The sequence below is a fragment of the Pecten maximus genome, chromosome 15 (genome assembly GCF_902652985.1).
Source record: "Pecten maximus chromosome 15, xPecMax1.1, whole genome shotgun sequence".
Taxonomy (NCBI): Eukaryota; Metazoa; Mollusca; class Bivalvia; order Pectinida; family Pectinidae; genus Pecten; species Pecten maximus.
Window position 1 is genome coordinate 28,737,597 of NC_047029.1, and position 14,744 is coordinate 28,752,340.

At 34.7% G+C, this 14,744-nt stretch overlaps 2 protein-coding genes across 3 annotated transcripts; both read left to right on the plus strand.

Moving 5' to 3' along the window:
• The first annotated feature begins 245 nt into the window (after positions 1–245).
• Positions 246–3,699, plus strand: LOC117343919 (methyltransferase-like protein 27). Its single transcript, XM_033906479.1, has 5 exons — positions 246–565; positions 1,737–1,865; positions 2,180–2,315; positions 2,833–2,925; positions 3,257–3,699. Exons 1-5 carry the CDS (start codon positions 407–409, stop codon positions 3,439–3,441), a joined length of 702 nt encoding a protein of 233 aa, XP_033762370.1. The 5' UTR covers positions 246–406; the 3' UTR covers positions 3,442–3,699.
• A 4,772-nt stretch (positions 3,700–8,471) lies between these two features.
• LOC117343947 (methyltransferase-like protein 27) lies at positions 8,472–14,631 on the plus strand. 2 transcript variants are annotated; one of them, XR_004536104.1, is made up of 5 exons: positions 8,472–8,864; positions 9,872–10,000; positions 11,951–12,090; positions 12,994–13,086; positions 13,894–14,631. XR_004536104.1 is itself a non-coding variant. In XM_033906516.1 (5 exons), the coding sequence occupies exons 2-5, from the start codon at positions 9,875–9,877 to the stop codon at positions 14,079–14,081; spliced, it is 543 nt and encodes a 180-aa protein (XP_033762407.1). In that variant the 5' UTR covers positions 8,472–8,864; positions 9,872–9,874; the 3' UTR covers positions 14,082–14,631. The 2 variants fall into 2 exon arrangements, 1 of the variants encoding a protein (XP_033762407.1); XM_033906516.1 differs by having other exon boundaries at positions 11,951–12,086.
• The last annotated feature ends 113 nt before the right edge of the window (positions 14,632–14,744 follow it).

The following is a 14,744-nucleotide window of genomic DNA, read 5'->3' on the forward strand; positions in this document are numbered from 1 at the left end:
TAGCGATGGGCTCAGTCAAAACAGTAACTAAGATACGGCCGTTTCAAGCCAGTGCTCCAAAAGGTCAAACGTGAGAAACGGAGAGAGGAATCAAGGGTGGCCGACGATTATTGAGACACAATTTACATAATATATGTATATGATTACACATTATACCAGTTAAATACTGATACGAAACTATGAATATGCATTTTCCATTTGATATATATATATTATCAGTAGCTGTGGCTTTTTAGTCTGAATATGATACTGCGTTATTTTGTCGCAGACAAATTATACACCATGTTCACACTCGCTTGAACGTGTCGGTGTCGTATCAGTCAATCGGTAATGGGAAAGGGGATGGATGTCGGAGGTCATTATCTCAAATTGTATTTTTGTTGTATAAATCAAGCACAGTCGGACGATGGACAGGGAGACGATGGACAGGGAGGCGATGGACAGGGAGACGATGGACAGGGAGGCGATGGACAGGGAGACGATGCTTAATGAATACTTTGTTAAAACAGAAAGCCGAGATAAAAAGACAAACTTCTACGACTCGTGGAGCAAGCAGTATGAACAGGTACGGCTTATGGTCCACATATATACATACACGGATATCTATCAAATAAGATTACAGCCGTTCAGTTCTACCAAGTCATATGACTGGTTGGTGCGATAAAGGACAGGTTGTGATCAAATGTAAGTTAGTTTTATTGTGTGTACTATAATTTCTATGAGACCTCATCAAGGTATATATTCACGAAATTGATATTTGAAGTTTTATGAAATAGAAAATTTAATTACTCGTTTACATTACTAACGATCTTTTGAGGGATGGAAGCCTTGGAATCCTTACTAAAATAATATAAACCTTGGCTTTAAGGGTATTATCATAATTTAAAGACGATTCCTATTAGAAGTTCACATTTAAAGCTCATTCTCACATTCGACATTTGATGGAAATATGTTGTAGTATGGTGGATGGTAACGGACATATTAGAAAAAACCAAATTAGTTCGAACGTATTTTCATCATCATTATCATCATTTTTAGTAACTGTTACATTATTTCGTGCGAAAGCAATAGCACCACATAAAAGATTATTGCATTTCTACAAAATTATAATGAGTTCCAGCGCAAATATAATGATTTCACATACAATTTATAATGAGTTCCCAAGCAAATATAATGAGTTCCCAAGCAAATATAATGAGTTCCCAAGCAACTATAATGACATCACATCAAATTATAATGATTTCACACACAATTATAATAAGTTCCTAAGTAAATATAAGGACTGTATAAGGATATAGGAAATTATGATGAGTCCGCACGCAATCATAATGAGTTCACACACAATTACGTGTACCTTAGGAAATATGATGACTTTACATAAAATCAGAATGGATTCCCACACAATTATAATAATTTAATTAAGTTCCCATAAAATTATAAAAAGGTCTTATGGAAGTATAGTGATTTCCGAATCAATTTATCAGATCCCACACAATCGTAAAACTATTTCTTTCAGTTGTGGATTAATTCAAGGACACTCATTCTACAACTATTTGCATTTTGTTATTTATCACATTTTTTACCAGTGAAATATCAAAAATAATCATTCTATAAAAGTGATATTTTTCACTAGCGCACTCGTGAAAAATATCAAAATATTAGCCACACGAGTGAAATAAATTTGGTATTACTGAACACACTGTTAGATATCCTCTATGCATTTTTTCCATGTGAAGGACATGCAATCTCTAGATTATCTGGGTCCAGCCTTCGTTGGCAGTGTACTGGCTAAATTATACCCCGGAGCTAAGGAGGACGTGCGTATTCTCGATGTTGCTGCTGGCACTGGATTAGTTGGTGAACAGGTAATGTATGTTTTGAGAAAATGGCAGATGTTAAAATAATTATTCATAATATATTGAAAGAAATATTGATGCCTTTTTTTCTTATTCTTAAACGGCTTGAAGTTGAAGAAGCATTACAATCTTTTTGTGATATGAAGTTTGACCTGTTCAGTTTGAAAACTGGTACTTCCATTCTTGCCACCGCCGTTCTCATATGGCATTATCGTGTTTGACATACAGTCAAACCTGTCTGTAAAGACCGATTAAAGGTCGTTATAGACAGGTGGTCGTTAGAGCAGGTTTGACTGTATATATTATTTGGTTATATTTATCAGCTAGCCAAACAGGGATTCATCAGAGTAGATGCCTTAGATCCATCGGAAGGAATGCTAATAGAAGCTAAATCAAAGAATGTCTACCAAGCTCTGATATGTTCATACTTTGATGAGAAAGAACTGGACATCGCACCAGGTAAGTTAAAATCGATTCTATTTTTAGGGTACAAAGTTGGCCAAAACATTGGAAGAGACCATTATATATCGGTAGACCAATTCAATGTCTAGTTCAATTCTTGAATATTTCTCTGAACTGACAATGCGGTACCATACCCGACAATGAAGTATACAGGTATATTTGTTTCTTTCACATTTTATATATCTTTATCACAGAGGTGATTGGTAGTGTTTACAAGGTCTAATTTAATCGTCTGAAATATCCTCAATGATGTTTACAATTTACAAGTGTACTTTGTAACGTGATCAATTGAACACACCTTACTTTGAGCAATAACCGAATTTAACACATTTTAGCGCAACGATGAACCGGAGCATTTAGAGAAGCTTTGTATAACACAATATATATATATAATCTATACAAACTGCGCATTCAATTCGCGAAATTTTAATTTTGCGGAATGACTTAAATGCGATAAAATAAGATACTAAAGTAATCGCTAAAACAATAACACGTCAATTTTTATTTTAAATAGATACCTATGATGCCGTTGTCATTTGTGGGGCCTGTAACAACAGTCATTTGCCTTGTGAATGCTTGTGGGAAGTCATTCGTCTCGTTAAGCCAGGTAATACAGCACAATAATTTAACTCTACCATTCCTTTCCTGAGCACTTGGTCTTTATCTGCTTGATCCTTTTAAAGGATATCAATGTAAATTAAGATATTTATTTTGTTTGTGTTTAGCCTTTGTTTTATTGAGATTGAATTACGGTTCCGTTTTCACATCGGTATTTTTTAACATTTTTCAATGACCCTTGCCTTCACATTTGGTTTCAGAACTTCTAACGCGTAGAAAAGGACATTTTTAACATCTTTTGAAAAGCTTTATGGAATGCTCCTATCTGTGTCTCTATAAATGTTATATGTTTTTATATGTATCACATGTAACTATTGTAGGGGGTTACTTTGTGATGGCCACACGCCCATCTCTTCTGGAATCGGTTGAGGAGTACAAAGGGCACTTTGAACCGTTGATGGACGAGATCGAAAAAGAGGGGAAATGGAAAAAGATCAGCAGGGAGATTGTTTCTGATTATCATAAAGGAAAAGAAGGGATTGTGTTTGTATATCAAATGAAGTAACGAGAGTAGTGCTGAAAATGGACAGTTGGGGGAAAATTGATCATATACTGTTTTACATTAGTAATTGTATTCCAAAATAAATATGTGTTTTCTCATATGAATTTGACTTGGGTTGATAATAAATTTGCATTCGTAAAATTTACTGGTTTTCACGATACGATCACACACCGTTTCGTATGATTGACGAGTGACATAGTCACCAGCTACTACAAGGAGAATCTGCCTTAAAATGACTCTTCAATGGACGATCCGGTAAACAGCTGCAAAAACGTAAATGCTTTACTGATATTACACAAGAAATTAAAACAAAACAGTGCTTTTCTGTTTTTTGGTGTAATATTATCTTATTCTTGTTTATTCTTTGACAAATAAATACATATAGAGGATATAGGTGACAAAGTGATTGTCAAAAATTCCCTGGTGTGATATACATTCTTAATTTGATATTAATGCAAAATACCGACAGGTATCAGGGGACATTCTGGCGTTGTACATCGCAGTCAGTAGGGCTTTAATTTAAAGAAAAAATAAAGTATTATTTATATTTCCTTAGAACCAGTGAAGCATAATTTGCCCCGACATTCCGGGGTCCGATAAAGCGAGTTGACAGACACACCGCTTCATGCTTGACCTCCTGCAGTCCGTATAAAGGCCATTCAGCGGCGGTCAAATGTATAAAACAAACAGAAAAAAAGAAGATAAATTCCTGATATTTTAGACGAATTCAGGGTAATACACGATTTATAAATTAGCACACTCTATATTTGTGTTTTTTTTCTCAATATTGTATTGTGTTATTTTGTCGCAGGGGAGTAAAAAAAGACTTTTACGGTTAACTAAATAGCAAATCCAGTGATATTTTACAAGCCTTAAATCTTTAATGTGGTGAAGCTTAACATCAGTAACCTGATCAATTGTTAGTATGTATCATCGTTAACCTTATGCTGTTTTTAAGTTTCGACAAAACATGTGGAAAATACATGGTTCAGGAAACACAATAAGCTGTGTGTATTACATATGCTCACAATTGTCTATAGCACGCAAAGGGGGTACTTGTTTGACTGGAATTGAATATACTGTATATGCCCATAAACGTTGATTTCATTTTGATCTTGAAATGCAAATGGTGGTTGTGAATAACATCACATAAACACATGATATATGACATACAGGGTGGCATTTCAAGTAATCAAAATGCCTCTTAGATACTATTAAGACATCTAAGCATAGAACATAAATTATTATAATGTTTTTGGGACAAATAGATAAACTTTAATTTTTTTTCTTCAGAAATCTTCATCTTCTACCTCAAACTCAGCGGTTGAACTATTCCCCCTAAAGAGTCTTCTCCCCATGAAAAATTAACATATATGTACTTTTGTTAAAATTACTCTAGAGCAATGATTGATAGGCTTGATAATATCACTAGATTTTACAGTCAGACGATCCTTAAAACGACGACTTTCTTTGTAAACTAACATCAGTAACTGATTCAGTCTCCAAGTATTATTCGCCCCGCGCTCCATTCAGTAAAAAACAACAAAATATTTTAATACTTGAGACATGTTTACATTGGAAGGCCGTTATGGTTGTGAGATAACTGTGTCGTAATTACGAGACAGTAAGTCGTAGTTACGAGACAGTAAGTCGTAGTTACGAGACAGTAATTCGTAATTACGAGACTGTAGGTCGTAATTACGTGACAGTAAGTCGTAGTTACGAGACAGTAAGTCGTAGTTACGAGACAGTAAGTCGTAATTACGAGACAGTAAGTCGTAGTTACGAGACTAGGTCGTAATTACGAGACAGTAAGTCGTAATTACGAGACAGTAAGTCGTAGTTACGAGACAGTAAGTCGTAGTTACGAGACTGTAGGTCGTAATTACGAGACAGTAAGTCGTAATTACGAGACAGTAAGTCGTAATTACGAGACAGTAAGTCGTAGTTACGAGACAGTAAGTCGTAGTTACGAGACTGTAGGTCGTAATTACGAGACAGTAAGTCGTAGTTACGAGACAGTAAGTCGTAATTACGAGAGAGTAAGTCGTAATTACGAGACAGTAAGTCGTAGTAACGAGACAGTAATTCGTAATTACGAGACAGTAAGTCGTAATTACGAGACAGTAAGTCGTAGTTACGAGACAGTAAGTCGTAATTACGAGACAGTAAGTCGTAATTACGAGACAGTAAGTCGTAGTTACGAGACTGTAGGTCGGAGTTGCGAGACAGTAAGTCGTAATTACGATACAGTAAGCCGTAGTTACGAGACAGTAAGTCGTAGTTACGAGACAGTAAGTCGTAATTACGAGACAGTAAGTCGTAATTACGAGACAGTAAGTCGTAGTTACGAGACAGTAAGTCGTATTTACGAGACTGTAGGTCGTAGTTACGAGACAGTAAGTCGTAGTAACGAGACAGTAAGTCATAGTTACGAGACAGTAAGTCGTAGTTACGAGACAGTAAGTCGTAGTTACGAGATTTGTGTTAAAAGTCGTGTGTCACTGATCGGCTACTGTGGAGTGGTGTTCCGCTCTCTGTTAAAGTAAAATGACATGATGCGTGACCCCCCGATGACCGTATGGAAGGTCATTCAACAAAGGGAAATTATTGTTGAAAACGGACAATATAGTTTTAAAACTTCAAGATAAGTTTTTATAAATTAGTATACTATAACATCTTTTCAATTGAAATATACATATATGAACTTTTCAATTACAATTTATTTTCGATTTTCATATTTTGTTGTTTGTACCAAGTTACATACTTCATTAGTTTTATTGTAGATAACATACTTCGGTGCCATATTAGTTAAGGAGATAGGGTTATTGTAGATAACATACTTCGGTGCCATATTAGTTAAGGAGATAGGGTTATTGTAGATAACATACTTCGGTGCCATATTAGTTAAGGAGATAGGGTTATTGTAGATAACATACTTCGGTGCCATATTAGTTAAGGAGATAGGGTTATTGTAGATAACATACTTTGGTGCCATGTTAGTTAAGGAGATAGGGTTATTGTAGATAACATACTTCGGTGCCATATTAGTTAAGGAGATAGGGTTATTGTAGATAACATACTTCGGTGCCATGTTAGTTAAGGAGATAGGGTTATTGTAGATAACATACTTTGGTGCCCTATTAGTTAAGGAGATAGGGTTATTGTAGATAACATACTTCGGTGCCATGTTAGTTAAGGAGATAGGGTTATTGTAGATAACATACTTTGGTGCCCTATTAGTTAAGGAGATAGGGTTATTGTAGATAACATACTTCGGTGCCATGTTAGTTAAGGAGATAGGGTTATTGTAGATAACATACTTTGGTGCCATGTTAGTTAAGGAGATAGGGTTATTGTAGATAACATACTTTGGTGCCATGTTAGTTAAGGAGATAGGGTTATTGTAGATAACCTACTTTGGTGCCATGTTAGTTAAGGAGATAGGGTTATTGTAGATAACATACTTCGGTGCCATATTAGTTAAGGAGATAGGGTTATTGTAGATAACATACTTTGGTGCCATGTTAGTTAAGGAGATAGGGTTATTGTAGATAACCTACTTTGGTGCCCTATTAGTTAAGGAGATAGGGTTATTGTATCAAACTTCTGAGATAAATAGTCTGGGTCTCTCCATTTTAAACACTTTCAGAACCGGTATGGAATACGAAAATTTAAAGATGTTGCATCGCCGACAGGGTATACGGTGCTTGTCAGAAACAGTGTATAAAACGACACAGGGAGTGTGTATAGCACGGTTTAAGATGTTTTAGGAGGCTAGATGAAAATGAAGTAAAAAGAACACCATCGCTGTTCATTGTAAGGAGCACGGGTGTCATTTTTCTAGTCTCCTAAAGGGTCTGAAAATGTTTAACGATCCATGATCGACCTTCACATTGAATGCTACTAAGCCATCACTACTTGGTTGAAACTAATTGTTTATTTATCGGGGTGGTGGTGTCACACTTGCCGTCGATGAAGTGCCAAATTTCTTCACAGGTGGTGAGCAGATCATTAACTGACCTATGTCGACTGCTGATAAGCGTTACCTTTCATATGCCTTATTGAAACTAACATGACGAATGGGGGCTCCATACAGGGTTATCAAGAGATGTGTCCCAAAATTGCGACATTACTATTTATTTGGTCAATATAATCGGGAGGCGGGACATGGAGGCTGAAGTCGGGAAACTCCTGACTAAATTGGAAAGTATGTATCATTATCATATCTGACCTTAAACCATTTCACAGGAACAGAGAAAAACAGAATTATATAAATATATATAATGCTGATGTCCGTTCTCCGGATCCCAATGTCCTTAAATTAATCTCTCCCATTAAAGAACACAAGAAGTGTATTGCGTCACTGTTTTCGGTGCACACATAATGAATTAACCATAATCTCGGGAGAGTGTTACCGAAGACTGGATATTTACTTCCTGGAACAAGAAATCTCCTTTCTCATCATATAAATTCAATAAGACACTGCAAGTTTGTTTTACAGAAACAGTACAGACGTGGACAAAGGGCTAATTTTAAAAATGATAAAGACAAATATAGTTTTTGCCTCTGTTTTATATCTGTCTAGTGGGATAAAGATAAGCTAATGTCAAATCTGGATTGTTATTTAGGAGGATTTTGAGGAAAACTTTAAACTTGATATAAACTTAAAGGCATTTCTGCCTTGATTTTTTTATTTAACTTTACAAGTAAACTTGTGATGACCTAGTATGTATAAAATAATCAGCTGAGTATGTTTTGTGTGAACTACCTGTTAAATGTATATATCTACTGGCTAATAGCTATATGTGGCTAGGTTCACTCATGCATGAATGCATGTGTTACAGGTATGTAATGTCACAAAACATAATCATCTCAATTACTAAGAATTCGTCACAAGTGAACTAGAAGTAGTGTTGACAGACAGTTATAATGTTATTTTGGAGTATAAGTGATATAATGCTTCTCTGTAACTGTGCACAAATATGACGTTTCAAAATCGTTAATTAGATATTAAGTATATACGTAAATAAAAAAAAATCATACAATTATTAATCTTAGAAAAAAAAGCTATTGCCAAATAAAATTTGCTAAATAATGTTTAGAATTACAGTTTGGCCGTTAGCCAAAATTGCCTAATAGAAGCCATTTTGTCAAAGCAGAAATGCCTTTGGTAGATGATAAATTTTAGGACAGATGTGAGATGATTTGTCAAGACAAAATAAAGAGTTTGTCTCAACGGCGAAGATAAGATTTGAATTTTTTTTTGTATTTTTCAATGTTTTTCTGAATTTCGCATTAATATTATATAGATAGAGCACATCAAGACTATGGACGGAGGAATAATGCTGAACCAATCTTTTTTAAACACAACCAGTGAGAGAAACACAGACTTCTACAATTCGTGGTGTAAGAAGTAGGACGAGGTATTGTTAATGATTACATCATAAATAAACTAAAATTAAATCCTTATGTTTTAATTGAGAAATAGAAAGGTTTTTTCTCGAAGCATGACACATGGTTTCAACATTCTAAATGAAAAGTTTTCAAAAAAGAAAAGAAAAAGAAAAAAGAAAAAGAAAGCTCGTTAAATTGCGTTTGACATCAATATGATATACATACACATCTAACGGGACAATATAGTGATATAAGTAACTTTGAATTAGACAAGGAAGCGTATAATCTATTATTAGTAAACTTGTATCTGATGTATCCAGTTGTATTTGATGAAAGAGCCAGTGATGAAATTCAGCCCTTTTATATTGCCTAGACTGCTATGGACATTAGACCACAATTTTTTTATTGTGATATGTATAACAAATTTTGATTTATTGGAGTTTTGGCGTGTTTTCTATAATACGCATGCGCCTGACTTTTATTAAAATATTGAAAATTATTTTCATTGATTTATATTTGTCATTTTTTTCAGCCTCTGACTGTATAACATTTTTATAGAAATGTGGTTATATTGTGTGTGTCTGCTTTTTATTCAATCATTTTCAGCAAGTAAATGGTAACTGAATTGCGTGTCATCTTAGCTCTTCCATTGTAGCGACTGAGCTATATAACATATAAATGGAAAACAATCTACCTTAGGTATTCAACACCATAATCAAAATCTTGAGGCAGTTTATTTTCAAAGTTTGATTTATCATTAATGAATTTTAGGAGCAGTGTTATTATTAAGTTAGGTAAATTTCGGAATTAATGATAATGACACATTTCGTGTTTTCAAAAATATCCTTTTTTGTCATTAAGAAGATTGTTTTCGTATAAAAAAATATCTGAAACCATTTGAATTTACAAATGATGAATTTGATAAAACAAATTTACTAAAAGCTATGCATTTGAGTTATTTGAAAATTTCTGGATTTTGAGATACATACTGCATAGGTATCATCATTTTGGGTACCTTTTATTTTTCCATGGGAAGGACATGGAATCTATTGCATATCGAGGTCCAGCCTTCGTTGGAAGTGTACTGGCTAAATTATACCCCGGAGCTAAGGAGGACGTGCGTATTCTCGATGTTGCAGCAGGCACTGGATTAGTTGGTGAACAGGTATTGTGCATGTTGAAAGAAATTTTGCTGTTTTACCTCATTTTCAATAATATTAATTCAGTGTTAATTCAAAATATTTTACATGAAAGTAGTAAACTATCGCATGTCTCCTGAAGGCTCGAGGCTATAGGGAACAACCAACCAATTGAAAAAATATATTTTTGAAACAGCCCCTGTGTATAGAACGTTGAGCCAAGGATAAAATGTCTGGCAGCCACTGATTGGCCAGTATGTTATGAAGTGAGAAAATAGATATGTAGTCTGATAGGTAACTATCAGTAAGAAATGTTGATATAAATTTCGTGAGTCCGATTGATTTTTTACCCAAAAGTTCAGGTAATAATAATAAACAGGTAAACATTTTAGATTTTTGAGAATTTTTACTACGAAATTCACCTATTTTCAAAATGGCTACCCTGGAGAAAATTTGAGCTGAAGGACCCAGCTTTTTTTTTTTGATTAGGTGTTATATCAGACGCTAAACTTTTGTTATAAACCATAATTGTCATATTGAATTCAAGAATTTGAATGAAATACTCCAAAACGTTAACACTAAAGTCTATGGAAAAACAATTGGTTGGTTTGTCTCTTAAAGATAAAACGAAAGTAATTATTTCCTCTGCTCAACACGAAAAAGAGGTGTTCGATGTCCGTGTGTATGCCTAGTAGTCGCGATGTCACAAATCTTGATCTCATTTCAAGGACGTGACTAAGATTTAACCTAGATTTATATGGCTGGTGTCGTCCACGAAGGAGGAGACGCTTACCCTTCAGAAACACATGATTTCATTATCCTCGTTCTTTATCAAGGGTCTCCCGGAACATAGACATAATTTATCAATGTTTCATCAATATAAGAGTTACGAGTTCGATTACATCTCGGTAAAACCTGTTTGTTGTTTTTGGTAACACTATATCTGTTTATGATCGGGCAAAACATTTATAAAGCAGCGTACCTTCAAAGAAGAAGTTGACATGACACTCTCACTCTCACACCATTGAGACAACCAAATACTAGTAACTTATGTATATCGTTACGATTGAATACCAAGTAGTGCGGGCTTGTATATATTTCTTCCTATTGCTTTGAAAGAGAGATAGTTTGGAAAACATTTGTATATGATTAATATAATCTTCCACCACCTTGAGGGTATGGCAGTGTTAATGGTTTTCTATCCAGAGGCTCTGCAGAGAGAAATTATTTTTCTCCAAGCATATTTCTTTATTTACGTATGGTCCAATCGTTCAGCTAATAACGATCATCTTAACAAATATCCAATTTTTGATGCTAAACATTAGAATGTATGTGAAAGCTTAAGAATGTTTGACTTGAGGTTTGAGATCCCCTCTTCTCACATACTCCACACGGTCATCCGTGATTGCACATTTCAATGATGGCGCGATAAAAAGGTTCAAAACACCTTGCAATTTTCAATCGTGCTGACCAGTCAAACTATTACACGATGGTTGAGATATTCCTGTTCTTGTAACAGGCCTATGTAAGATTATATTAGTCTCACTCCTAATTGGTTGAATGATCACGCCTTGTAAGAGCTCCCTAGTAAACATTTGTTTGTACATATCTATATTCGCTGTGTGCTTATTTCGCGCTATATCTAATGACCGCAAATATAGCAAAATGAAATCCCTCGCCAATATAACAAACTGTACCGTGATATATTTTATTAATGGTATGTGGAATTCAGAAACATAGTGGATGCATACACAGACGGCATGATTTAACGTACTTATATCAGTGTGCATTTACTTAAAATATTAGCGTGTTATTAACTTGCTGCAATATATTTCGAAAACAGCTGCACCAGAATTAATATTTTGACAGCTAACAGAAAAAATAAAATATGAAATGTTCTGGCCAGTATGAACCGATAGGAATGAATAAGTTTGTGTTACTAAGTCGTAAATATGTAAATCATTTAATTATTTCAGCTAGCCAAACAAGGATTTGTTCAAATAGACGCATTAGACCCATCACAAGGAATGCTAGATGAGGCAAAAACAAAGAATGTCTACCAAGCTCTGATATGTTCATACTTTAATGAGAAAGAACTGGACATAGCACCAGGTAAGTAATTGGACTTTTGGCTATACAGTCGATCAATGATTCTCTACAAGTCAGTTTTCAGTTGATTTTATTTCATGTGTAAAACACATCGGGGAGTTGACATGCATGCAATATATTTCAAATCTACAAATGGCGCATGCGCCTAACAGTGGTCATGCAAAATATATACAATACATATTATACAATTAACAAAAGCATACGGTATGTGAATTCGTACAGTATTATATAATTGATATCCATTAACCGTACAGTATCCTCATGCCCAATTACTTGGATTGATTAACATATATCTACACATAATGGTAAACAAATTTCATTTAGAATAGAGCAGAACTTGTTAACACTAGTTCTATATCCGACTTGTTTGTCGGAGGTGTATCGAGGATCTCACTCAATACATTGGTGTTTTGACTAAGTTTCTGTCGATAGCTCAGTATCGGTTACAGCACCGCTGACCTTTATCACGGATCTATATTCCAAGCACAAAAACATAAAGCTACTTGTCTCGTGCCCATGAACTGAGATATTTCATGTGAACACCTTGACACATGATAAAAGCATACATTGCTCAGCATTCCACCTCGGTTTCCGGAATATTTGTCGAAAAGAAAGGTGTCTGGAATTAATTATTGCATACCTACCAAGTCCAGGAATAGACCGATAATCCAATCCTGACAGTGATTAGTTTTCAGCTGTGACGTTCGACTTCCAATATCGTTCGTCCTCGGTCGATATTTTTTCTCATGTTAATAAAAATAAATAAATAAATAAATAAAAGCGTGAATTGAACTTATCAGAAATTGTACAGTGCTTTCCTGATCTTTATTCACAGATTTTCTATGATAAACAATAGTTTCTGATTTTGTTTTGTTGAAATAAATTTTCAAATGATTTATTTTTTGAATAGATACGTATGACGTCATTGTCATCTCTGGAGGATATAGCAACAGTCACTTGCCTCTAGATTGTGTGTGGGAAGCCGTGCGTCTCTTAAAACCAGGTAATTCAGCAAATTTATTAATACTGACATACAAAATGTCCTTCTAGTTCATGGTTCTTTACATTCGAGTTCAGAACTACTTATACCTACACAGAATGTATGTTGATTTAACAAAAAATTTCAATATTAAATTATGGGCTATTACACCACGCCATCCAGATATTGACATTTCTTTCTCTTATGGCTTTCTCCCATCGCCTCCTAGATATCAAAACTTTAGACCATTAGTATCACTGACGAGTCCTACAAATACGAAACAGCTGTATGATGTTTCTACCATCACTGAAGAGTCCTACAAATACGAAACAGCTGTATGATGTCTCTACCATCACTGACGAGTCCTACAAAGACGAAACAGCTGTATGATGTCTCTACCATCACTGACAAGTCCTACAAATACGAAACAGCTGTATGATTTCCCTTACATCACTGACGAGTCCTACGAATACGAAACAGCTGTATGATGTCCCTTACATCACTGACGAGTCCTACAAAGACGAAACAGCTGTATGATGTCTCTACCATCACTGACGAGTCCTACAAATACGAAACAGCTGTATGATGTCTCTACCATCACTGACGAGTCCTACAAAGACGAAACAGCTGCATGATGCAGTTTCATTATTCCTTTTGCTATACTGTTATATATACATTTTGTATTACTCTTACTGAAATGTTCTAGTGTCTTGTTCGTCTTTTGTACGCTCCTTTAAATAACTTTATGAAAGACTTTCATATACTGTTACTTAGTACTTGAATAATTTATTGAAATATTTTCATTAAAGCTCTTTTCTATTGCTATTTTAGGGGGTTATTTTGTGGTGGCCGCGCGTCCAGTTCTCTTACAAACAGTCGAAGAGTACAAAGGCCACTTTGAACCATTGATGGACAAGATTGAAAAAGAAGGGAAATGGACAAAAATCAGCAAGGAGGTCGTTCCCGATTATCAGAAAGGAAAAGAGGGGATTATTTTTGTATATCAAATGAAACAATAGTATCTTGCTTCTGATTCGATATTCGTGTTTATCGAATTTCCCGTGTACCTGAATAGCTGGACAAAATGGAACATAGTGCCGTTTTACAGTATTAAGGAATGTATTTCAAAATAGTTCCGTTTTAGTAACTTGGGCTATACATGTCTTTGAATACAAGATATCCTTCTTCAGGAACTAACCACCAACTTCTAATATGTAAAGTAAAATAACCAGAATATGACAATCACTTTTATCATTGCATCATATTGATGAAGTTTGACCTGGTACTCTTAATTTCGTTATATCAGCCATGCTTTGATAAAGAAAGGAATATAGACATGACAAAATCAATAGTCTGTGGCTGTTCATTGAAAACATACTGGACTTATCGCTAGACTCATACCTGAACTTTGAAATGCTTTTCACTATGTCGTGTGCTTACTTTTTTCTTGCGAAATGAATATATGAATAAATAAATTCAATAAAAACACTGATATGTAATATTTTATTACTGTCTACGTATCATAGGCAAATAATTGTTTATAACTTTTTATGACACATTCCCGTAATATAATGCGTAGTTAACGTAGTTAAAAAGTTTGATAGCAGGTGTCGCCACTGAAGCAGAAGACGTTTAGTGCTCCGCAACACCTGGTTTTACTTGCATTGCACTTTAAAAAAAAT